Source organism: Phyllostomus hastatus, unplaced genomic scaffold, assembly GCF_019186645.2.
Source record: "Phyllostomus hastatus isolate PE091 unplaced genomic scaffold, TTU_PhHast_1.1 phas_scaffold_182, whole genome shotgun sequence".
Classification (NCBI taxonomy): Eukaryota; Metazoa; Chordata; class Mammalia; order Chiroptera; family Phyllostomidae; genus Phyllostomus; species Phyllostomus hastatus.
The window spans coordinates 12,266,224-12,290,953 of NW_025334013.1; the positions used below are offsets into that span (position 1 = coordinate 12,266,224).

The 24,730-nt window shown below is 53.9% G+C and overlaps 1 protein-coding gene across 1 annotated transcript; it reads left to right on the forward strand.

Annotated features, from left to right (window-relative positions):
• The first annotated feature begins 9,871 nt into the window (after positions 1-9,871).
• On the forward strand, positions 9,872-24,468 carry PINK1 (PTEN induced kinase 1). The gene is made up of 8 exons (XM_045858663.1): positions 9,872-10,317; positions 14,783-15,070; positions 16,473-16,573; positions 19,550-19,732; positions 20,366-20,529; positions 21,474-21,601; positions 21,967-22,203; positions 23,050-24,468. The coding sequence occupies exons 1-8, from the start codon at positions 9,922-9,924 to the stop codon at positions 23,305-23,307; spliced, it is 1,755 nt and encodes a 584-aa protein (XP_045714619.1). The 5' UTR covers positions 9,872-9,921; the 3' UTR covers positions 23,308-24,468.
• The last annotated feature ends 262 nt before the right edge of the window (positions 24,469-24,730 follow it).

Here is a 24,730-nt window from a genome sequence, read left to right on the forward strand (position 1 = left end):
GGCAGACTGGAATTGGAACCATGTCTGTCCGTTTCTTTCACGTTCTCTGATCGTTAATGTCTGGCTGCATTGGTCTACCTGAGTACCATTTATAGGGCAAATTCTGCAGAAAGATGTCTCTGCCCTTGAGGAACTTGCAGTCAGACAGGGAGTGAGGGGTGTAAACAGACCTGCTGCCCAGAAACAGTGATCCAGGCAGGTCCCAAGTATGAGATGGGTATGGGGGTGGGGCGAGGGGGGTGGCTGGGGCAGTGCCACCTTCTGGGGTGTGACGAGGGTCGAGGGACTGTCCGTTCCCTCAGTGCACTGGCCGCATCACACTCACACTCACACAATCAGGAAGGTGAGGACTGAATGAAGGAAGGAGCCAGGCTGGCCCTCTAAAGGGGGCGACAGCTCTGGGTGTCCGCCCTGGAGGACTTGGCCTTGGGGCCAGCCTGGCTACCAGGCTGAGAACAGAGGACAGGTTTCGTCTTTCCTCCTGGAGCAAGTTGCCGGAGCACAGGTAGCACAGCTGGCGAACACAAGGCCCGCGGGCCGAGTCCGGCCCTCCACCTCGCTTTATCCGGCCCAGCACCTTGTTTCTTTCTACCTGGTGGCAGTGCCCAGTTCCTTGCCCCCAGTTAAGGAGTAGTTACATTTACACAGTCCTAACGTTACATTCAGCCCTCTGAAGGCAACCATGAGGCTGACGTGGCCCCTGGTGAAAGTGAGTTTGACACCCCTGGACTACAGGGGCTCCTGTCTGTGACCGGTTTCTCCACAGCACTCCCTGGCCCACCTGCCACCCGCCAACTGGCCAGATGCAGAACTGCACTCCGCCTTTCCTTAGACACGGCTGTCGGGGTGTCGGGGTGTCGGGGTGTCTGGGTGTCAGGGTCTTCAGCACATTCTCCTTCCTGCTGGATGTTCTTAATATGGGGGTGGGGGGAAAAAAAGAGAATGTTGGCATTAAAGAGGCCAGGATTTTAAAACCTCATTAAAATTCTGCTCAGTGGGGATCTAGATTGATGTTTTTTTTTTTCTTTGTACATATCTGTACTTTTTAAACTTCCAAAACATTTTTCCATTTAATAAGAAAAAATGCTATTGCACAATGGTTGAAGATTTAAACTCCGGAGTCAGACAGCCTCCAAGCGGTGTGGCTTCGGGCCAGATTTCATCGCTCTGAGACCCGCCACTGTCATCCATAACACGGGCCCTGGGACCGCCCCAGAGCAGCGCATGTGGTCGGAGTGGACACGGCCACAGTGAGAGCCCAGCACTGCACCCTCGGGAAGCTCTTATACATGTCAGCTGTTGAGGACGACAAACTCGGGTCCTTTGAATGTGGACTTGAATTTTGCAAACAGGCAACAGTCTTTCAGAGCCTGTCTGTTCATCCATCTAACAAGTATTTACTGCGTGCCTACTGTGTGCTGGGGCTGGGGCCAGGCCCTAGGGAGGTAGCAAGGGTGAGAGAGACGAAACCCCTGCCCTTATGGGGCTCTCGGTCTCCAGGTTGGAGATGAGATGGAAACAGTTCCAGCTTCTCATGACAAGTGCCACCCAAGGGGGGAAGCACCCTGAGGGCATGCAGCAGCAGGGATGGAGCCAGTCTGAGAAGGGGCAGGGTGGCCCAAGGAAGGAATGTCCCGGCCAAGCTGTGAGAAGGGCCACCAGGGTGTCCAACTTGCGGCCCGTGGGCCCCCGAGGCCCAGGATGGCTGTGAATGTGGCCCAACACACAATCGTAAATTTACTTAAAACACGATGAGATCTTTTTTGACTACGTGTTGTGACGCATTTAATGTATGGCCCAAGACAAGTCTTCCTGCAGTGCGGCCCTGAGACGTGGACCCCCGAGCTAGGGAACAGGGCTTGGGCGGGGCCCAGAATGAGGACACAGTTCCTGGAAACAGTGCATGCAGCAGGCAATCTGCAAAGAATTACAGAAAGTATTTGGATAGCATCCACTTGGAAGAACAGCGCTCCTCTGGCTGGAGAGAGGCTGGATGTTTGTTTACAACACACGCACTTTCACGTTGCAGGCCCAGTGTTCTGGGGACGTGGGTCTGGGAACAGCACGAGCTCCCTCAGCCAGAGCCCTCTGTGGTGTTTAGGACCCTAAAGCTGGGTCCCAGAATCCCATGGAAACAAATAGAAGCATGCGGCACCCTGGCCAGACACTGCTGACTGCTTGTGTGAACCACGAGATTCCTTAGCATTTCCTTTTGACTGGGAGGAGGGCACACCTCTGACAGACACTAGGGGTACTTTGGGTGCCTGTGTCAGAAATGTAGACAGAGCCCTGGCTGGCATAGCTCAGTGGATTGAGTGCAGGCTGCGAACCAAAGCATCACAGGTTCGATTCCTAGTCAGGGTACATGCCTGGGTTGCAGGCCACCACCCCCAGCAACCGCACATTGATGTCTCTCTCTCTCTTTCTCCCTCCCTTCCCTCTCTAAAAATAAATAAATAAAATCTTAAAAAAAAAAAAAAGAAATGTAGACAGAAAATGCTGTTCAAGAATAAGTAGGGCTCCTGGCCAGGTGGCTCAGTTCATTGGAGCATCGTCCCCTTCACCAAAAGGGTGTGGGTTCGATTCCTGGTGGGGATGCACGTAAGAGCCAACCAACCCACGTTTCTCTCCAATCAGTGTCTCTCTCTCTCCCTCTCTCTGAGCATATTCTCAGGTGAGGATTAAAAAAAAAATTAGAGTAAGTAATGGAATGGCCCACACACGCACAACATTTTGCGTGAGATTATATGAGCGCACAACCAGGCATGGAAGGAACCCCCAGCCTGCTTGCTTCTGACAGGTATGGGAAGGGGAAGTTAGGGTGGGGGATTACAAACTCTATGACCGAACAGAAAAAAAAATGGCATAATGATGCATTAACTACCTATCACTGTATAACAAATGATGCCAACATTTAGCAGCTTAGAAAAAGAGAAGTGTATCATCTCACAATTTCCACAGGTCAGGGGTCCGGGCAGAGCGGGGCCATCTGACTCAAGGTCTCACGCAAGACCACAGGTAAGGTGGCAGCTGGCGCTGTGTCTCATCTGAGGGTGAGACAGGGGAAGGGTCCGCCTCGGAGCTCACTCGCGAGGTTGTTGGCGGGGTTCAGTTCCTTGCTGGTGGGCCCCTCCACCGAGCGCACCCCGCAGCGGGCTTTCCTCTGAAGAAGCAAGCAGCAGGGTGAGAGACCGTGTCGAGACAGAAGCCGGAGTCTTTTAGTAACCTAATTAAGAAGGTCACGCATCCCTTTGCCAGACTCTACTCTTTAGAAGCAAGCGCTTAAGGTCTAGTTCACACACAAAGGCATGACTACCGGGGGTAGGCTCTCTCGAGATGTAAAAACTAAAAATGTACTCGGACAAGGAAAAGTAAACAGAAAACAGAAAAGTACGTGAGGGCGGTGGGAGGGCTGGGGCAGCAGGCCTGACCAGACCCGTCAGGAGCTAACCTCCTCCCAACGGGCCGCCATCGGTCCCAGCGGCCGGAGAGGGGGGGGGGGCACGGCCGCTCCGTGCCTGAAATAGCTCGAGCTGCCAGCTCAAGAGATACGAGAGATCTGAAGGAACCCTGGGGAAAAACAGCTAAAAGCGTAAAGTATTGCCGCCTCTAGGCTTGGAAGGAGTTAGAACAGGAGATTGTTGCTTTTCACGATATGCCTGTATATATTGTTAGTGTTTTTTTAAACCATGCATACACACTAGTTTTATTTAAAGGACTTTCCCGGGGGAAGAGGGGGTATAAAGGGACTAAATGGTAATAGGAAAAAAAATACAATAAAGATTAAAATGAAAAAAAAAAGAGAATAAAAAGAAAGGAGGTCACAGAAAGGAAATTCATTTACTAATAACACAGTGTCAGTTGCAGTAGGCGATTCCGTTGCGGGTTGCGGGTTGCAGGGGGTGAACTCTCGGACATTCCTATCATTTTCCTCTGGCTCCTTCTGGCTCCTTCGGGCTCCCTGCTGGGAAGAAGGGAGCCATGTGACTGGGAGTCTGAAGTATAGCCCAGCCCCTTTCTCTCTCCTCCTCCCTGGGAGTGAGCCTGCCTGCTAAGGGCTGGTATTCCCAGAGGGCTCCCCAGACGAGGGCTGGGTTCCAGAAGGCCCTGCGCTGGGAGGTAGGGGGTCAAAGATTTAAAAATCACAATCGTTGTGCTTACAGAACTCACAGTTTAGAGAGGCAGACGGAGAAGGAACACCTAGCCCAGTCTAGCAAAGGTCAAAGAAGACTTCCCGGAGGAAGTGACCTCAAGTATGAATGGGGGTTCTTTTAAGACAGGGGATCAGCCTGATGCTTGGGAAGGCTGTAAGTAATTCAGTATTGCTGGACCACAAAGACAGGAGGTGGGCAGCAAGAAAGATGCAAGGGCCAAATAGTAAAGGACTTCCTGGGCCAAGCTAGCTCTCTGTGCCTTAGGCTTTCTTTACCCTGGGGGCAATGGGCAGGGGTGCAGGGCCTGTGAAGGACTCTGTCCCCTGCAGGGGATGTGGCCACGTTTTTCCGGGAATCATCACCGCAGGCCAGCCAGTTTACTGGACTGCTTGAATCACAGATCGAATTTCCCCACGACACGGCATCGCGCTCCTCCACCCCCAGCGCGTTTTCATCCACCTCGTCCGGGAGAAACGGAGACTCTCCCTCCCGGTGAACTCTTACTCTCTGCTCACTGCTGTCTGGTTCCATCTTCCAAAATCTACAGCCCAGGAGTGTCAAGCAGGCGGATCTTTATCTGGCAGCAGCTTTGCTCCATCAACGGTTTTAGCAAAAACTCCTTCCATCCCTGCTGGCAGTTTCGAGATAGTGTTTCTGAAACGGGCTGTGGGCAGAAGACGTTGCCGCCCTGGGGAAATGTGTCTGTCCCCTGCCAGGAGGAGACAAAGAGGATTGAACTGGTGCCAGGAGAGAAGGTCGAAAAGCCCTTGATGGGTTTCTTTTTCCCTTGTCTTTTTCCATTTTTCCATGAGCATCAGCGTTTTTCCCCTCCATGTCCTTTGAGGGAAGGTTAAATGATGCTTCTTAGGAGTATTATGTACTTTACCAAAACTACACAGTCTCGCTGCCTGGAAAGAAAAAGAGTATAATGAAGACAGAAGAGCACCCACAGAGCAGAGCACACAGCACAGAGGAACCCCACGGTCTCTCCAGCAGCCCCCTGCCCCTCCATTCTCCCACCCTCGTGGCCGAGCCTATCAGAGCCTCCCTGTGTCCAGCAATGCTTAATAATGCTCTTGGAATGAATGAGACTCTCCTATAGAATGTACAGTCTTCAGTATAAACGAACATCTCCGCAGAAAACCATATACCATGTCCTGACGTCCTCTTCTTGAGACACCACTAAAGAAGACGGAAGATGTTACCCAAGAGCCTCAAGACCGTCCCTTGAGACCCGAGACTTGGCGCCACCATGGAGTTTTTCTTCTCCAGAAAACAGAGAAGAACAAATGGAGTCAGGGCCATGCTCCCTAAGAAAGGTAGCTGGGTGTTCCTCTATGATAAGGCTGTATCTCTGCCCCGAGAACAGAGAACACGGAACCCCTGAAATTCCTACTAGAAGCTTCTCTGTGTAGAAATGAACTTGCTTGCCCTTCCCATCCAGCTTCACACTGCGCTTGGTTCAGACCTGCCAAAGAAACTTAGATTTTTCTGCATGAGAAGTGAACCAGTCTAGCGCCATCTTGATGGAAAGTCCAGTGCTCTGTTGAACAAGGAACTACACAGCCTACAAAGGAGGGTCATTAACATCGGCCTGGAGATTTGGGTGGGTTAAGTATCACAGGTCTGGCCCGTTTATCTGCCCACTACAGGACTAAAGCCAAAGGCTGATAACAAACACACTCCTTAACTCAAACCAACCATACGATCTTCCTTTAGTGAGTATGTATGTCAGCTGTGTACTCATCACGGTACATTGCCAGAAGAGTGAAGGAAGTCCTCGGACTTAGAACTGAAGATCTCAGAACACCTCTTGTACCCTCTCAGTAAGACTTAAAGAGAAGAGTTGTAATGGTAATGACACTTCGCAGATGCATAGCTTTCGACTTCATTATTTTTAAAGATTTTATTATTTTATTTTTGGAGGGGAAAGGAGAGAGAAAGAAGGGGAGGGAGGGGAAAGGAGAGAGAAAGAGGAGAGAAACATCAGTGTGTGGTTGCTTCTCCTGCGCCCCCTACTGGGGGCATGGCCTGCAACACATGCACGCACCCTGACTGGGAATTGTACCGGAGAACCTTTGTTTCACAGGCCAGTGCTCAGTCCACTGAGCTACACCAGGCAGGGCCATGGTTGTTTTTGAAAATATTTCTTATCACTTAGAGATTGATACTGAAGTATTTAAAAATGAAATAATGTCTGGGATTTGCTTTAAAGTAACCAGGGAGTGGGGGTAGTAGAAAGACACTGTTCTTTCTACTAGTAGAAAACAAAATCCAGCCCTGGCTGGTGTAGCTCAGTGGATTGAGCGTGGGTGTGCAGACCTAAGGATCGCCGGTTCAATTCCCAGTCAGGGCACGTGCCTGGGTTGCAGGCCAGGTCCTCAGTAGGGGGTGTGTGAGAGGCAACCACACATTGATGTTTCTCTCCCTCTCTATCTCCTTCCCTTCCCCTCTCTCTAAAAATGAATAAATAAAATCTTTTAAAAATATATTTAAAAAAATAAAATGGCAAATATGATTGTTCTAAAATTAAAACAAAAACAAAAACAAAAACAAAACAAAATTCAACCAATTGAATCTGAAGACCAAATTGACCTGGCTGATTCGTGAGTCATGCAGCACCCAGCAGCCAGAGGGGTGCTCCCAGGAGTTGTACAAAGTAGGTTTTACAGGAAGCAAGGTGGGGCAAGGGAGCTATCAGTGATAGAAAGGAAAGGATTATTTTGGGCCAGGGTCATCTTTTCTGTAGGGAAAGACAAGGGAAAGGATTTTTATTATGTAGATTACTTAATGTATAGAGCAAGAGCAGAGCGGACTTTTGGACACCTTTGACAATCCACTGTCGGCCGGGACAGTGTGTCAAGTGCTATGTGAAGACCGAGGTAATGGGGTGTAACAATAACACCCTTAGGAGGGGCCTGGGATGTCCAAAACCACAAGTCTGGACACTTGGATAAGTACTCCATCTGGACACTGATGTGAGTGGGACCCCCGCCGCTTGTGGGCTGTAAGACCTCAGAGCTCAGTCACTCAAGGCTCAAGCCTGGTTGCACCGCAGGCCATGCTCAGGGCCCTGCTGGACTTCCGCTGCACCAGGCATGTGCCTCCACTGCAGCCTCCTGGCTGGAGACCAAGGCTGCCTCTCCACCTATTGCACATGGGACTCCCCCCAGATGCTCGCTCTGCTCACTGCTCACTTCTATGGTACCAGCTCCCCCTCTCGGTGTGTAACCTGCGTGACTTTGTTGGCTTCCTGGGGAGGTCTCCCCCAGTGAATCTGACATTGTGGAAAGACACAAACATCTGGGACTTTCAGGAATGCCCCTGTCCTCACGACACCTCTTCTGCCCATGAGAGATGGAGAGGGCCTAAGTGACAGGTTACTGGAGCTTGACCAGAAAATTTCATGCTGGTTGATTATAGATCTGGGAGAGGCTGAAATTGCAATTAGATTGGATATTAAATCTGCATTTGTTATCATGGGCTTTTAGCAGAAGTGATGCCATTTGGAACCTATGGGGTTTTTTTCCTTTAATGGTATGAGTGATTAAAATAATGATTTTGTTGAAGCTGATTAATGGGTACATGGGGTTCACTATACTATTGTATTTTTGAGTATGTTTAAAAATTCCCATTTTATATATAGGGAACCAACAGTGAAGGGAAGGAAATGGACTCAAATCAACCATTTGGAGCAGAAGGAAGAAATAAACAGTCAACTCAGAACAGAATGAAGAAGAAAGATTCAAAAAAAAAGGAGGAGAGGCTCAGGAACCTCTGGGACAACTTTAAATATACCAATATCCAAATCATAGGGCTGCCAGAAGGAGAAGAGGAAGAACAAGAAATTGAAGACTTATTTGAAAAAATAATGAAAGAGAACTTCCCTAATCTGGCAAAGGAAATAGATGTACAAGTCCAGGAAGCTCAGAGAATCCCAAACAAGTTGGACCCAAAGAGGAACACACCAAGATGCATCATAATTAAAATGCCAAAGATTAAAGATAAAGAGAGAATCTTAGCCTGGCTGGTGTGGCTCAGTGGACTGAGCACCGGCCTATGACCTGGGGGGTCACCTGTTTGATTACCAGTCGGGGCGCATGCCTGGGTTGCAGGCCAGGTCCCCAGTGAGGGGCGTGCAAGGGTCAATCATACATTCATTTTTCTCGCCCTCTCTCCTTTCCTCTCTAAGAATTATTAAATAATATCTTTTAAAAAGAGAGAGAGAATCTTAAAAGCAGCAAGAGAAAAGCAGAGAGTTCCCTACAAAGTGTTCATAAGACTGTCAGCTAATTTCTCAACAGAAAATTTGCAGGCAAGAAGGGACTGGCCCCTGGCTGGCATAGCTCAGTGGATTGAGCGCGGGCTGGGAACCAAAGTGTCCCAGGTTCTATTCCCAGCCACAGTACATGCCTGGGTTGCAGGCATGTAACCACACATTGATGTTTCTCTCTCTCTCTCTCTCTCTCTCTCCCCCTTCCCTCTCTAAAAATAAATAAATAAAATCTTTTTTTTTTAAAAGAAGGGACTGGCAAGAAATATTCAAAGTGGTGAAAGGCAAGGACCTACACCCAGTATTATTCTATACAGCAAAGCTATCATGTAGAATGGAAGGGTAGATAAAGTGCTTTCCAGATAAGGTCAAGTTAAAGTTCATCACCACCAAGCCCTTATTATATGAAATGTTTAAGGGACTTATCTAAGAAAAAGAAGACACAAAATAAGAACAGTAAAATGACAACAAACTCCAATTATCAACAACTGAACCTAAAAAAAAATAACAAAAATAAACTAAGCAGACAATAGAACAAGAACAGAATCATAGAAATGGAGATTACATGGAGGGTTATCGGAGGGGGAGGGGGGAGAATTGGGGAAAAGGCACAGTGAACAAGCATAACCGTAGCACAAAATAGGCACAGGGAAGTTAAGAATAGTATCAGAAGTGGAGAAGCCAAAGAACTTATATGTACGACATGGACATGAACTCAGGATGGGTATGCTGGAGGGAATGGGAGTAAGGGGCAGAGGAGGACAAAGGGAAGAAAAAAATATGGGACAATTCTAATAGCAGAATCAATAAAATATGCTTTAAAAATGCCCATTTTAAAAAGACAAGAAAGAAAAAAGAAATTACTCAGTATGAATCCCTTTGTCAGCCTTTCATTACAGCTGGTTTGGGTAATAGGCTCTGCCGCTAACAAGCTGTATGACTTTGGGCAAGTCCCTTCACGTCTCCAGGACTCAAGTCTTATCTGAAAAATGTGGCCTTTGGGTGAGATCTCTCTTAGGGTCCTAAGAAGCCAGCAGGGATTGCACGCTTGCAGAGAGGAGCCTAAGGGCAGTGGAGAGGGGAAGAATTCAATAGTCAAGACAACGTGAACTTTAACCTCAGCTCTGACACTGACCTCTGACTGTCACGGCCCTTTATATGCCTGTTTCCTTATATATAGAAATGATATTCATATCTTCTTAGTGGGAAGATTAAATATAAATTAGCAGTTGTAAAGAGTCTGGCAGTGTGGGTGATAATAAATATTAGTTTCCCCGGACCGGCAAGGTTCACTGACGTGAAACCCCACCACCCTGCATCCAAAGTGCAAAAGGGCAAGACCACGCACCGCGAGGTGCGCGCACAGCGCCCTCGCGCGTCCAGCGCTGGAACGGTCGGATCGGCAACCCCGCCCCTCGGCGCCCGCGCCTGCGTAGAGGCACCGCCTCTGAAGTTTGTTGTGACCCGCGTCTCGGACGTCTGCGGGGCACTACCATGGCGGTGCGACAGGCGCTGGGCCGGGGCCTGCAGCTGGGGCGAGCGCTGCTGCTGCGCTTCACCGCCAAGCCTGGCCCGGCCTACGGCTGGGGGCGGCCCGAGCGGCCGGGCCCCGCGGGCGTCCGGGGCCGCGGAGAGCGCCCGGGCCAGGCCGCAGGACCCGCGGCGGAGCCGCGCAGGCTCGGGCTCGGGCTCCCCGACCGCTACCGCTTCTTCCGCCAGTCGGTGGCGGGGCTGGCGGCGCGGCTCCAGCGGCAGTTGGTGGTGCGAGCCCGGGGCGGCGCGGGCCCTTGCGGCCGTGCAGTCTTCCTGGCCTTCGGGCTGGGTCTCGGCCTGATTGAGGAGAAGCAGGCGGAGGGCCGGAGGGCGGCCTCGGCCTGTCAGGAGATCCAGGTGAGCGCTGGCTTGGGGCGGGGCGAGGCCCAGAGTCAGGCTTAGAGAGGGACCTTCAGCTGGTGGGGGGCGGGGCCTGGGCGTGGGCGGGGTCTTGAGGTCTTTGGGGGCGGGGCTAGGGTGTGGGCGTGGTGAGGAAGGGGCTAGGAGGCGTAAGCTTCTGGAGCCCTGAATTCGGGTAAGCCCAGATTTGTGCTCCTCAGGCCTGGAAGTTCTTTGGAAATCACCAGCTGAGGCTCATGTTCAGTGTTACTAATCTGGTGTGGGGACAGCACCTCATTTGTTTTACTGTTTTCCCTTCTCAAACATCATGTTTTGGAAGATAGGCTGCTAGTGATACCTCCTGTTGCACCATTGTAATGGGTTTTTGTAATTAAAAAAATAATAATAATGAGGCCTGGCTGCTGTGGCTCGGTGGATTAAGCGCAGGCCTGCTAACCGATGGGTCACAAGTTCAATTTCCGGTCAGGGCACATGCCTGGGTTGTGGGCCAGGTCCCCGGTAGGGGGTGCGTGAGAGACAACCATACATTGGCTCTTTCTCTCCTTCCTCCTTCCCATCTCTCTAAAAATAAATAAAAGGTTTTTTTAAAAAGTAATGACAAATCATAACACTGTATCCCTGAGGAAGGGATACAGGGATGCCCAATTTATGGATAAGGACATATGCTCAGAGGTAAAATAAGTTGCTCACAATCACACAGCTGGTGAGGTCTGGCCCCCCAGAGCCTGTGCCCCTCGGCACTGAGCAAGGCTGCCGACACAGCTTAGCCAAACAGTAACACAGCTGAGGCCAAAGTCAGAACTGTAAACAGCAGGAGAATACATCACACCTGCCCGTTTCTAACCTGTGTGGGGTTAATCAGGAGTGATCGGATATGTGGGGGTTCTCAGGCTTTTAAAAGATGCTGAAAATAGCTCAGAGACCTCTGTTTCTACTCTACTAAACTCTTAGCGTTCGACAGAGAAATAAAACCAATGGGATGTGCTCATAGAAAAAGATTTATTTTAAGGAAGTCCCTCCGCAGTTCTGGGGGCCGGCAAGTCCAGCATCCGCAGGGCAGGCAGGCGGGCTGGAGACCCAGGGGAGAGCCACCGTCGCCGTGCAAGCGTGGCGGCCATCTGCTGCCGGAGCTCCCTTTGCTTCCAGGGAGCCGCACGCGCTGACTCAGTGCAGCTCCTGCAGCTTACAGTCGAAGGCAAGGGGCTGGAAGGTGGGGTGGCTTGCCGGAGGACGCCACCGGCTAAGGGCCCAGCAGTATCTCCCGTTTCCTGGTCCCAGTCCCGTTCTTGTTGCTCAGCCCTGGAGTGTCTCGTGTTTGAGCTCTGGCTGGTTTGGGATGACAGGTGACCTCTGGCCCAGTCCCCAGCTGATGTCCTTGTCTTTGGCTGCGGCTTAACTGGCAGAAGCCGAGGGAAATGTGATAATCCTGCTTAGATTTATGGAGGCTTTTCTTAACGGAGGGGCTTGTCCTCCTGAGCTTACCACCTACATGTCCGTTTCTCACCCTTCACCCTCCTGTGTCTTAAAAGTTTTAGTTAGTTGACAGTTTCTAAAATTCAGAGGTTTGACTTCTTTTTTTAAGAAAAATCAGCAGATATAACATCTCTAACCCGAAAATTCCGTATGGAGTAGAATAGCGGCTGCTCCTTTTAGAGGAGGCCCATGGAGGGGGGATTCGGTTATGAAACAGGAAAGAGACACGAGTGTGTGTTTCACCCAGAGGAGACAGGTGTCAGACGTGTGCATGAAAAGATGCTTACCACCACCAGCCGCTAGGGAAACGCAGGTTGAAAACGCAGTGCGACATCATTCCGTACTGACCGGAACAGCTGGAATCAAACACAGTGGTGACACCAAGTGCCCGTGAGGGAGCAGAGACGGGGCCGCGGGGAGAGTAAAAAGTGGTCGCCGCCCTGGAAAGCCGCGGTTCTTACACAAGGAAACACGCACTGCCACGTGACCTAGCCATCGCAGTCCTAGGCACTGCCCAGAGAAATGAAAACTTGTTTAAACCAAGACCTGTCCATGGAAAGGTTTATTTTTAACAAAAACCTTTTGTTAAAAACCAACAAACAAAAAAACCTCTTTCCACTGCTGCTGTGGAAAACAGTATGGCAGCTCCTCCCAGAAGTAAAAATGGGATTACCAGGTGACCCAGCAAGCCCACCTCTTGATGTATGCACAAGAGAATTGAAAGCAGGGACTCGGAACAGGAATTTGTACACCTGTGTTCATAGCATGGCTATTCACAACAGGTAAATGTGGAAGGAACCCAAGCGCCCATCAGTGGGTGAGAGGAGTATTATTCAGCCTTAAAACGAAAGGGGATTCTGACACATGATATGACATGGATGAACCTTGGGGACAACATGCTAAAGGAGCCAGTCACAAAAGGACAGTGACTGCAGGATTCCACTCACAGGAAGTTCACAGAGGCAGAAAGGAGAGTGGGGGCTGCCGGGGCTGGGGGGAAACAGGATGGGGATGTACTGTTTAGCGGGTGTGGAATTTAAGTTCAAGATGGAAAAGCCCCAGAGCCAGACGGTGGTGGTGGTCACACAGCAGTGTGACCGTAGTTAATGCCACTGAACTGTCCGCTTAAAAATGGGTAAAATGGTCAGTTCTGTCGCGTATTTTCTACCTCGGTTCTTTCATTTTTAAGCTGCGCACAAGAATCTTAGCAGCATCACTCACAGCAGCAAAGTATTACAAACAACCCCAGTGTCCTTCAGCAAGTGCACCGCTAAACAAACTGGCAGTTCCGTACAGAGACGCTGAGCAGTAATGAGGGACTGACTACCAATGCAGGTCAGCAGCCTAAGTGAAACTCAAGGGCATTATGCTTAGTGAAAAAAAAGTCAGTCCCAACAGGTTAGACTGTGTGATTCTATTTATGTAACATTCTTTAAATAACAGAACTAGAGATAGAGAACAGATCAGGGGGTGCCAGGGGACAGGGACGGGGGCGGGGTGCAGTGGGGCAGACACAAACAGGTAACACCAAGTTCTTTCGTGGTGATGGAGCAGCTGTGGTGGTGCCTGCATAAATCCATACATGGGATAGAGTTGCATGGCTACGCACACACCAGTGAGTGCAGGTTAAAAAAGATGGGGAGGCCTGGCTGGTGCGGCTCAGTGGACTGAGCGCCAGCCTGTGAACCAAAAGGTCACCGGTTTGATTCCTAGCCAGGGCACATGCCTGGGTTGCAGGCCAGGGCTCCAGTTAGGGGTGAGAGGCAACCACATGTTGATGTTTCTCTCCCTCTGTTTCTCCATCCCTTCCCCTCGCTCTAAAGATAAATAAGTAAAATCTTTTTTATTTAGAAAGATGGTAAAACTCAGGTCTATAGTCTAGTTAACCGTAGTGTACCAGTGTCACTTTCCTGGGTTTTTTAAAGTATATTTTATTGATTATGCTATTACAGTTCCAATTTTTCCCCCTTTGCCCCCCTCCACCTGGTACCCTCTTTCCTCCAGTAATTCCTCCCTTAGTTCATGTCCATGGGCCGTGCATATAAGTTCTTTGGCTTCTCCAGTTCCTATGTGATTCTTACCCTCCCCCTGTCTATTTTGTACCTACCAATTATGCCTCTGAATCCCTGTACTTTTTCTGCCACTGGCTCGGTTTTCTGGACAAAAGAATGAGTGACACGTGAAAGCAGTGGTTTGATTTGGCCCAGAAGCAGGTGAAGGGCTACAGGGGAGTGGGAGGGTCTAAAGGTGGGTAACCCTGGACAGGGAGGGATCCAGAGATCCCGCAGAATTGGAGGCGGAGCCTGGGCCACTGGACCAATGATACCACTGCCTGAAGCAGGGAAGGCCTCAGATTTGGGGGAAATGGGCTCTTTCCTAGTGCATCCCCACCAACACCTGCATTTCCATCTCATATTTCCATCAGAATTCTTACGTCCTTGTTTCCTTTCTGAAATCTGGGTGGGCCCACCAGATTCCTAAGAGGTGAAGACAGGATTTAATGACTCAGCTCCAGCGATCCTCCTGATTTCACCCTCTTGTGTGCAGCAGCGACCGGATCACTCACTGTGGAGCCCCCCCCCCCCGCCCCGCCCTTGTTCACCACATACCCCGCCCACCCACAGCCCTGCTTCCCGCCCGGAAGCTGCCTGCCACGCTCTGCAGAGGGAGCTGTCTGCATAGTCAGAACGCCAGCATCGCGCTGGGGGCGTGCCAGGCAGCAAGGAGTGGATCAGCTGCACAATTTAACTGACGATGTTGAGTGTTGGGCTGTCTCTGATGCAGTGAAACAACAGAGTTTGGGGGAAATTCCTCTTTGAGTGCTGGGAGAGAAAGCCTGGACAGCCCAAGCCCAGGCCGAGCAGCCACACCCAGCTCCGCTGTGTTCTGACAGCGCCCAGGCTCGTGGTCACTGGGTCCTGGACCCGCTCTACCTCCTGACCGCTTTCCCGGTCCCCTGGCTCACAGCACTCACCTTTTGCCCTCACAGGCGGTCTTCACACAGAAAAGCAAGCTGCTCCCTGACCTGCTGGACTCCAGACGCTGGCAGGGCTTCCAGCTGGACGAATACCTGATAGGGCAGTCCCTCGGCAAGGGCTGCAGTGCTGCTGTGTACGAAGCCGCCGTGCCTGTGCGGCCCCGGAGCCTGGAGGAGGCAAACTGCGCGGGGCTCCTTCCCGAGAGAGGCCCGGACATCACCCGGCCGGGAGCAGAAAAGGGGTGCGCTCCCCAGGCCCCCGCCTTTCCCTTGGCCATCAAGATGATGTGGAACATCTCGGTAAGGGCGGGCCATTCATCCCCATGGTGCCAATCTGGGGGCCCGGGTGGGGCTCTTCCCTGGAAGCAGACAGGGAGAGCCAGCTCCTCCACAGTCCAGTGCCTGTGCCGTTAGGCTTCCTCCCCGTCACGCAAGAGCGCGAAGCAGTGTATCTCAAAACAGTGTGTCCACGAATCACCTGGGGATGGGCAGGTCCTGATCCGCAGGTCTGGGGTGGGGCCTGAGACCCTGCCTTTCAGTAAGCTCCCAGGTGGTGTCCGTGCTGCCGGTCTGTGAGCCGCAGCTGGAGCAGCAAGGGCCTAAACCATGGGCTTCTCACCTGGCAGTCCTGGCCGGCTGGTCAGTGCATTTCCGGGCTGCACTCACCAGCGTCCTCTCCCTTCCCCCTGACCTGCCTCCCTGGGGAGGAGGAGCCACGCTCAGCTCTAAACCCACCTCCACCTCACCTCCGGGTCAGAGGCTGGCTCGTCACCTCGTTGCTGTCAGTTCTTGGAGGACTCAAGGCTTTGGGAAATTAAGTGCATTCCCCCCACAAAAATGAAGCTTTCTGTCTATTCGGAGTAGTTCTTTTCCTTGCCCTTACATTAGGGGGGTTTAGAAAATTCATCCAGACCTGCCTTCCTTTCTCCCACCCGGAGCACCTGCGCAGCGCTGCTCAGGCAGAGACAGCCTGGCCGCTGGTGCCGGGCGCGGAAGCGTGTGCGCGTGCGGTGCCTCGTTCTGATCTGGGGGAGCAGGGCGGCTGGACGGCGACACTCCCAAGCTGCGCTAATAGCTAACAAGTAGCCAGCCCCTTTGCCTACGAAACATCCAGTCAAAGCATCACAGCTGCCGCTGGCTGGGTGCTGCAGCTGTCACCTTCACAACAGCTGAAAGACTCGCTTCTTACAGGGTCTCCATACTTAAGCTTCATGGGTGCCGAGAGCTGTTCATAGTGAAGTGAGGAAAATGAGGTGATTTTCCTCTCTGGGTGTTTTGTTTGTTTCTTACTGGGGGACAGGAAGGCTGTTCTGTGAGTCAGCACAGCTCTACCCAGGGCGGGCTTGTCTGGCTCTGGCCTGGCTGCTGAAGGGGGCCTACAAGGACAAGTCTGGCGGCGGCCAGACGCCCTGTGGCAGAAGAAGGGTCCCACGCCCTGCCCACCTTGCCATCTCTTCCCGCCCTGGCCTGTGAGCGGCCCGCGTGTGAGGGGTGGGGAGCATCCTCTCAGTGGGCATGGGTGGCAGCTCTGCCCTTTCTCCCAGGAGAAACTGACCTTGGCTTGACACTTTAGAGAGGTTATCTTGAAGGTCAAAGCCAATTTTGGACAGGGTAGCCGTTCTGGTCCCGATACAAGGAGGGCTTGGGCTTGCCATTCTGCTCGGGTCTGTGTAACCCTGGGTTCGCTGTGGATGCATTTCAGGCCGGCTCCTCCAGCGAAGCCATCTTGAGCGAGATGGGCCGAGAGCTGGTCCCAGCCAGTCGGACGGCCCTGGCCGGGGAGTACGGAGAAGTCACTCACAGGTGAGCGCCCTCTGCCCACCGGACTGGCTGTGAGTGTTCTGAGAGCACAACAGTCATCTGTGTCCTCAGCACAGTGTCTGACACAACTCACGGGACACAGTGAATGCCGACTGACTGATATGGTTGGTGATGGGTTTTCAGCTGGCAGATGAGTCACTCGGGAGTGACTGCAGATCACCTGACCCCCACTGGAGGTGCCCGGGGCTGGGGCACACTGGAGCGGGGGAGAGGCCATCCCAAAACGCCGTTTAGGAAAGTGGAATAGCGACCCAATTTCTGCTTCTGCCTAAGTAACGCCCAGGTGGGGTACCGGACTCTGCTCCCAGCAGGGGTGACATCCTTTCCTCTGGTAGCCGCAGCGCACCTAACGGTGCAGAGATTTTAAGAAAGGCCTGCTCCCCAGGAGTTCTCCGTGAGGCCCAGCAGCCGGACACCTCAGGAGCAGAGTCGGGGTGGTGTGTTCTAGAATGGTGTGTGCTCAGGTGCGGCCGGAGTCCAGAGGTGGTGTGTATGTGGCACAGGCGGGGCCATTCAGAAAGGCCTCTTGTCCCCTCGTGAAGGGCCACTTCTTGCTGCTTTTTGAGGGTGAATGGGCAGTAGCTCAGCAAGGCAGCAGGAAAAAGGCATTGCTCTCAGGGAAGAGCGGGTGGACGGCAGCCGGGCTGACAGTGGCTTTGCATGTCCCGTGTCCACATGTGTGAGCTGGGACAGCGGAGGCACCTGCGCTCGCTGCGACACTTGTAGGCCACCAGGAAGAGGTGGGCCTGCGAGTTTTTGGCGATGGGCTGGAGGACTGGCTTGCAGACCTGGTTCCGGCAGAGGCAGGGAGGGAGAAACGGGACTTAGGGAAACACACGGGGAAGACCCCTTCCGTTGCTCAGAAGGCTCGTGTGACTGAGGGTCCACGCAGGCCTGTGGGCTCAGCACTGCCATCCTCTTGCGATTCCTCGGTAGGGACCAGTGGACCACCGAATGTCAGCTGCCTTCAGGGTGCTGTCGCGTGGCTGGAGCACAACATCTCTGGCACAGAGAGCCCTGCCCAGCGTCTGAAGTAGCCTCTGCCCTCTCTAGTGCTATGCCCTGCCTTAGCACCTGTCCCCATCCGACCGTAAATCACAGGTGTCTTTGTTTTTTTACATCGTTTCTATGTTTTTAAGATTATTATTTATTTTTAGAGGGAGGGGAAGGGTTGTGCAAGAGAGAAAGAGTTGCCGCTTACCCCAACCCAGGGACCTGGCCTCCAACTGAGGCACGTGCCCTGACTGGGAATCAAACCCGTGACCTTTCAGTTTGCAGGCTGGCATCCACTGAGCCACACCAGCCAGAGCGATGTCTTTGTCTGTTTACTCACTGTCTCTCCAGCCGTGCGGTGCGCCCTCTGAGCCAGGGCTGTCAGGTTTTGTTTACCGCGTTCCCCACAGCACGGGGGGTGGGGGGGTGTCGAGTGATTGGGTGCACGTGGTCGAAGGTCCGTTACCTGAAGTTCTGGCGACATCTAACGCTGTCTCAGGGAAACACTCTTCCCTGAGAGCGCCCCAGGTGTACTTCTGCTGAGCCTTTGCTTACCTGGGGACCTCGGATCTGTCCTTTGTGTCTGCTCCGTTCACTTCTTCTCCCACCTGACTTCTGGTCTTGTCCCAGGGACACGCCACGCTCACGTACTGGATCCCCAGTGCCCTCCCCCGAGGCACCGGCTCCTCCATGACGCCTGCGTGTGTGTGTGCAGTCAGCACTGCTGGGCTGCCCTCCCCCCCGCCACAGCCTCCCGTTCCGGGCCGGGTCCCGCTTCAAGCACACCCACCCGCACGCCTCTCCCAGCACAGCCACGCTCCTCCTCTGGGCTCCCGCGACAGCTGGGCAGCGCTTTCCCCAGGGAACGACGCTTTGACCCCGGGACTGCGCAGGACAGGGCCCCTGGGGTGGACTCGAGAGGAGCAGCAGAGGGCCCCACATGGGCTGGGTCTGCCAGGCCGGGGCACCGAGGCAGCTCTGTGGACACACGGCAGGTGCCTGCTCCCTGGGAGCTGTCCCGCTGTCGCTGGGCTGCTTCTCCCTTCCCCTCTCTCTGCCACGCGGTGTCCACTCTTCTCACCCCATGGCTCTTCTGTCCTGGTGCCCTCGGCTCGCACACCCTGGCCTTCCAACGGCCCCAAGCGAACCTCACGTCACCCTCTCGCCAGCTCCACTGCCGACTGCCAGGCCACCGCCACGCGCCCTCATTCATGCCCCCCAGAGAGAGACTCTAGCTCGCCCCTTCCCTTTTCCCACCAGCCACTGGATCTCAGCTGTGACTGCAGGCTCGTGGCGCCTGGGTCGGGTCCCACCCCTTCGTCCAGTTGTCTCTGGTTGAGGGGCTGAGCTGGTACGCAGCAGGCAGTCACACAACTGGAAACAAGTCCCCATGCTCGGCAGGGCTGTGGGGGGCGGCCCCTGGAGGAGTAGGGTGGGGAGGGCCGGCAGGTGACAGCACTGCTACGAGTGGTCTGTGTCCGTCCGTTGGTTCAGCAAAGGTGCACTGAGCTCATCCTCCATACCAAGCGTTAGTGCAAAGGCTTGGACTCACAGACATTCTAGGTCCTTTCTTAACTAGCACTGCCGACCTCACGAGGTGCGTGACCGCCTTCCCCCCTTTGGCACTCAGACCGAGCACCGAGAAGTGAAGGAACTTCGCCAAGGCCGACCTGCAATCCCAGCCCAGGCGGTCTGCTTCCGGGGGCTCCCCACCACTGTGTCAGCCACGTGGGATGGGTCGAGGGACAGATGGGTGGCTGGACAGACAGACAGACTGACTGGTGGAGTCATCACACATGAGTCTCCTTAATGGTTTCTCACTCTAACACCAGGCTCCATGCCTGGAACGCAGACCTGCAGTAAACATTGGAAAAGTAAACAGGCGAATAAATGAATGGCAGTACTTCTTGTGGCCTCAGATCACCATCTTTCCAACTGCTCTGTCTGTCCCTTTGGCTGAAACAGAAAACCCAAGAGCGGGCCCAAGCAACTGGCCCCTCACCCCAACGTCATCCGGGTCTTCCGCGCCTTCACCTCGTCTGTGCCGCTGCTGCCGGGGGCCCTGGCCGACTACCCGGATGTGCTGCCCCCACGTCTTAACCCCGGAGGCCTGGGCCACGGGCGGACGCTGTTCCTGGTCATGAAGAAGTGAGTAGCGGGTGTGTGGCGGGCCCTGGAGTGAGTGGGACTGGTCCCTGCCTCTCTTGCAGGGAGGGGGGTCCTCGCACTTGGGGAGAGAAGGCCATGCCGAGGGCACTTTCCTTGACGTTTTCCAGGAAAACAGAATGTTGCCTTCATTTAGAGCAGACTGTTCACTTAGTGCCTTTTTTTTTTTTTTTTAAACATCAGTGTGTGGTTGTCTCTCGTACAACCCCCACTGGGGACCTTGCCCACAACCCAGGCATGCGCCCTGACCGGGAATCTACCAGCGACCCTTCGTTCACAGGCGGGCGCTCAGTCCACTGAGCCGCACCGGCCAGGGCTGCCCAGCGCTTTCAGTGCGGTTGACTGCTGCCCCTTCTCTGTGGCTGCCTTATCTGCGTGTTCTCCGTCCTCCTCCCCCTGTGCCCCCGACGCTGCCGACGTGGCCGTTCTAAGGAAATGAGCACCTGCACCCTTACTGCCGACCTGTGCGGGCCGGCTCTTCCTCATTTCAGGGTAGTGGGTGGGGACGGGAAGGACACTGGGGCAAAAGGAAATCCGAAAGCTCTCGGAAGAGGAGGGAAGACCAACAGTAAATAAGTCAATGTGTGACGGAGGCCCCGTGACCCTCTCCCCCAGTTACCCCTGCACCCTGCGCCAGTACCTCCGCGAGAACACCCCCAGCCCCCGCCTCGCCACCGTGATGCTCCTGCAGCTCCTGGAAGGTGTGGACCATCTGGTTCAGCAGGGCGTGGCGCACAGAGACCTCAAGTCCGACAACGTCCTCGTGGAGCTGGACGCAGGTAGGCGCCTGGATGTACCTCTGCGCCTCCAGGGGGCGCTAGACCTGAGCTCTGGGAACACAGGTCCTTTTCATTTTTATGTCCTGTTACACGCTGTCTGTTTAGCTCTGTACACAAGACGTGCAATCTCTCGAGAGTGGAGGCTTTAGTTCTCTCTACGGGATCTGTGGAGTGGTAGTTAACATTTCCAAGTTCCTTTTGTTGCCCACTTACAGAACCACCTCACTGGTGGATGGTTTTTTGGAAAAAGTACAAGAGAGGTGGACTTTGGCTCAGTGTAAGGGAGACTTTCCAAACTGTGAAAGATGTCCCAGCGTAAGCCCGGGTGCCTCTGGAAATAATGACGTCCCCGTCACTGGAAGCATTCCAGTAGAAACTGGATGGTTAGTTGTTTGCGAATACTGTAAAGTAGATTCATATCAGATCACTTTTGAAATAGATTTAAAATAGGTAAACATGCAATTAAATTACTAGAGGAACTGGCATTTAAAAGGAAGTCTCTGTGAATCCTTTCACAGATAACTAATTCCTAATGCATCTGTTTCTTAGGTTTGGACTTTTGGGGTTTCAGATTCGAATCAAAGACTCTCGGGGTATAAAGGCCGTCAGGGCCATGTGAGCCCAGCACGATGTTGAGTCAGTGACAGGCAGCCTCCTGTCCTGGGGCAGGTCCAGTCACTGCACTGTGGAGACCGAGCCAGGCGCACCCGGCTCTTCGCCTGGGGCTGTGTCTGGGAGCCCGGGTTTCCTAGGGCGCCTCTGTATTCGCGGGGCTGGCCCTGCCACTAAGCGGGCCAGGGGCCCTCCCATCTTCCCTGCCCAGGCCGGAGCCCCTGCGAGCCCCTCTCACCGGTGTCTTCATGGCGGCTCGGGTCAGGACACAGGGGGGCCTCTCAGAGGAAAGACGGAGCAGCAGTGGCTTACGTGTCCTGTCCCTTCCCCAGACGGCTGCCCCTGGCTGGTGATCTCAGACTTTGGCTGCTGCCTAGCTGATGAGCGCGTCGGCCTGCAGCTGCCCTTCCCCAGCTGGTATGTGGACCTGGGCGGCAACAGCAGCCTGATGGCTCCTGAGGTGAGTCCCGGTGAGCAGGCCCCCGCCATCGGCAGCGACTCCAGGGTTCCCACTGACGGAACGAGACTTGATCCCCTGTTATCTCCTCACCTGCTCCGTCTTTTAGGGCCCATTGCTTGGCAGGAGCCCCTCCCCAGCCACTTTGCTTTAACCTGGGCCTCCCCAGTATTCCTGGGAGGTGCGAGTTCTGTCAGCACAAAGCAGACAGCCGAAGCAGGTTCTTCTGGGTCTGAGCTACAGCTCACTCCAACCCTTGGTTCCTTGGGACCGAGCTCCGATTAGCCCACGAATCAGGGGCCATGCAGGAGCGGGAATAGCTTAGAAGTACCAGCAGCATGAACACTGACCATCTGCTTTCCGAGCAGGTGTCCACGGCCTGCCCTGGCCCCAGGACTGTGGTCGACTACAGCAAGGCTGATGCCTGGGCCGTGGGCGCACTCGCCTACGAAATCTTCGGGCTCGCCAACCCTTTCTACGGCCAGGGCGGAGTCCACCTCGAAAGCCGCAGTTACCAAGAGGCTCAGCTGCCTGCACTGCCCGAGTCGGTGCCGCTGGATGTGAGACAGCTGGTGAGGTCACTGCTCCAGCGGGATGCCAGCAAGGTGAGGCCGGCCCCTGGCTTTGCAGGGGTTTTGCAGGGATTTTGTGAGTCGAAACCCCAGCGTACAGATCAGGTTTGGGCAAGCACTCTTGTGACTGACAGCTCCTCTCTTACAGAGACAGAAAGGCCAGGTACAGGAGAACAAACTCGATTTCAGTATGAACTGGAGTAGGGAGCTAGCCACCAAATTACAGTTCCAGCAACTCAACTCTTCTTGGCTTCAGTTGTTTAAGGTGCTCAGAGAGGAAAAGATGCATTTTTAAGAAATGTCTAGTGGAGATGCGGTCTGTGGAAATGGCTGAGATCTAGTGAGACAGCACGTGAAGACATCCGTGAGAGCGGAGCTGGACACCCCGGGGTCCCTGTGAAGGAGCCCACAGGCTCGCCCGCATGGAGCCGCCGCTGGAGGGGTGGGTCCAGTTCGGGTGGCCTGCGTCTAGTGGAAGGAGCGGAGGCAGGCCCGGGCTCCAGTTCCTCTTCTTCCACTCAGCTGCCCCAGCGCCCAGCGTGCTGTCGGGACCACAGTAATGCGCGCGGCTGCCGGCTGCTGCGAGAGGCAGCTCCTCGCTCCAGACAGTGCTCGCAGCAGTGGGCGGTCATGGGCCTTGTGTAACGGGGAGGCCCTTCCAGCTGGGAGCACATGTCCCCGGGCAGATCTGTCTACACGTGGAAAAGCCTGGAGCGTGGGCAGGGAGCAGCCAGCCCGGGTCAGGAGAGGGAAGGGTGGAGAAGAACGTGGGTGGGGCCAGAGCAGGGAAGAGCCTGGAAAGAGGCTCCTTAGCAAAGAGGGTTGTGGGCCAAACACTGTGGCCCACGTTCTGAGTCTCAGCTTCCCTTCCTCTTGCAGAGACCGTCTGCCCGCATAGCTGCTAACGTGCTTCACTTGAGCCTCTGGGGCGAACACACCCTGGCCCTGAAGAACCCGAAACTAGATGAGATGATCGGCTGGCTCCTCCAGCAGTCGGCGGCCACTCTGTTGGCCGACAGGCTTGCGGAGAAGAGCTGCGTGGAGACAAAAATGAAGATGTTATTTCTGGCCAACCTGGAGTACGAGGCACTGTGCCAGGCAGCCCTCCTCCTGGACTCCTGGAGGGCAGCCCCGTGACGGCCGATGTGGCGGGCGAATCACTAAAGAGCTTGGCAGCACCTATGTCGTGATGGTCTGTGCATGCTGAGGGAGGGGTCCGCGGGGAGGGGAGGAGTCGGGGGGAAAGACTGTGCGGAGGGGGCTGCTCGGGGGGAGAGACGGTCTCTGGTTTGGCAAATGGGAGGAACGAGTTGAGTGGAGTTCAAGGTCTGTCGCTGTTAACTCTAGCCGTGTGACTTTGGAGGGTCGTACCACCTGCGTGGTCTGAGGTCCTCGTACCTGTAAATGAAGAAACTGGCGGAGACAGGGGTCGGCAGACTTCCCCTCCAGAGGGCCCGGTGGTCCACACCCCGGCTGTCGGGGCTGCCCGGCTCTCCTTGTAGCACGCTAGCAGTCTCAGGTACGCAAGCGAGCAAGAGTGGCTGCGTGCCGGTAATTAGGCTGGTTTTTGGACACTGAAATGGGAATTTCATGTGTCAAATAGTCTTAATTTTTAAAAACCATTTAAAAATGTAAAAACCATGTTTTGCTTGCAGGCCATAGAAAAAATAGGCAGCAGGCTGGCTGGCCCTCAGGCCGTAGTTTGCTGACCCCAGGCCTAGCTGAGTTCAAAGTGTCTCACTCCAAAGGAGCGCTGACTGATCCCTGGCCTCTCTGTGCATGCATGCCCCAAGTCCACAGGGAGGCGTTCCCTGCACCAGGTGAGAAGACACACTCAGGTGTTAACTGCCGACCACAAAGCCCTGCCTTAGCTCACCTTCCGTCTTCATGGACCTCTGAGGATCTCAGAGGTGGGCCGTCAGATGAAGCTGGGCCAAGGGGGGCTGGACCTGCACCCCACTTTATAGAGAAGATCCCGGCCAAGGCCGTGCTGGTGGGGGCGTGTTACCTGAGCTAAAGCAAACACCTGCACAGGTCAGCGGAGCCAGGTGTCGGGATGGATAACCGCGCAGGCCTGAGCAGCAGGGCGCCTCTGCACTGCCGCTGTGCGTCCCGAACGGGTCGGGAGTTTCTGAGCGGGCATCTCCAGGGGCTCCTCCGGCCGCTGAGCGGAGTCTAGCAGAGCTGAGACACAGATGACGTGGGAATTAACAGTGTAGTGTTTCGTGCTCGCCAGCTTCCTTCTGACAGCATTTCTTACAGGAATTGCAAAGAATTAAACGCGCATTTACAACTGCAGAGTAAGTTTGTGCCTTGAACTCTTGGCTTTGAAACTGATTCTTTTACCATAAAGGAAATTTTGTGGGCAGAGATCAACAATGGAGAAGGGCTTTCGCATATAATTTTGCACCTGCTCTTTAGTAACACAGCTATTCCCGGAAGCAAGTGAACACACATTTAAGGTTCTTTTCAGCCCAGCAATTGTGCGGGTCTGTTATAAAGGCGGGCGCTGTCCCCTGAGGTTTCCCGCTTCAGTGATTCCCCGGGGCCGCAGTGTGTT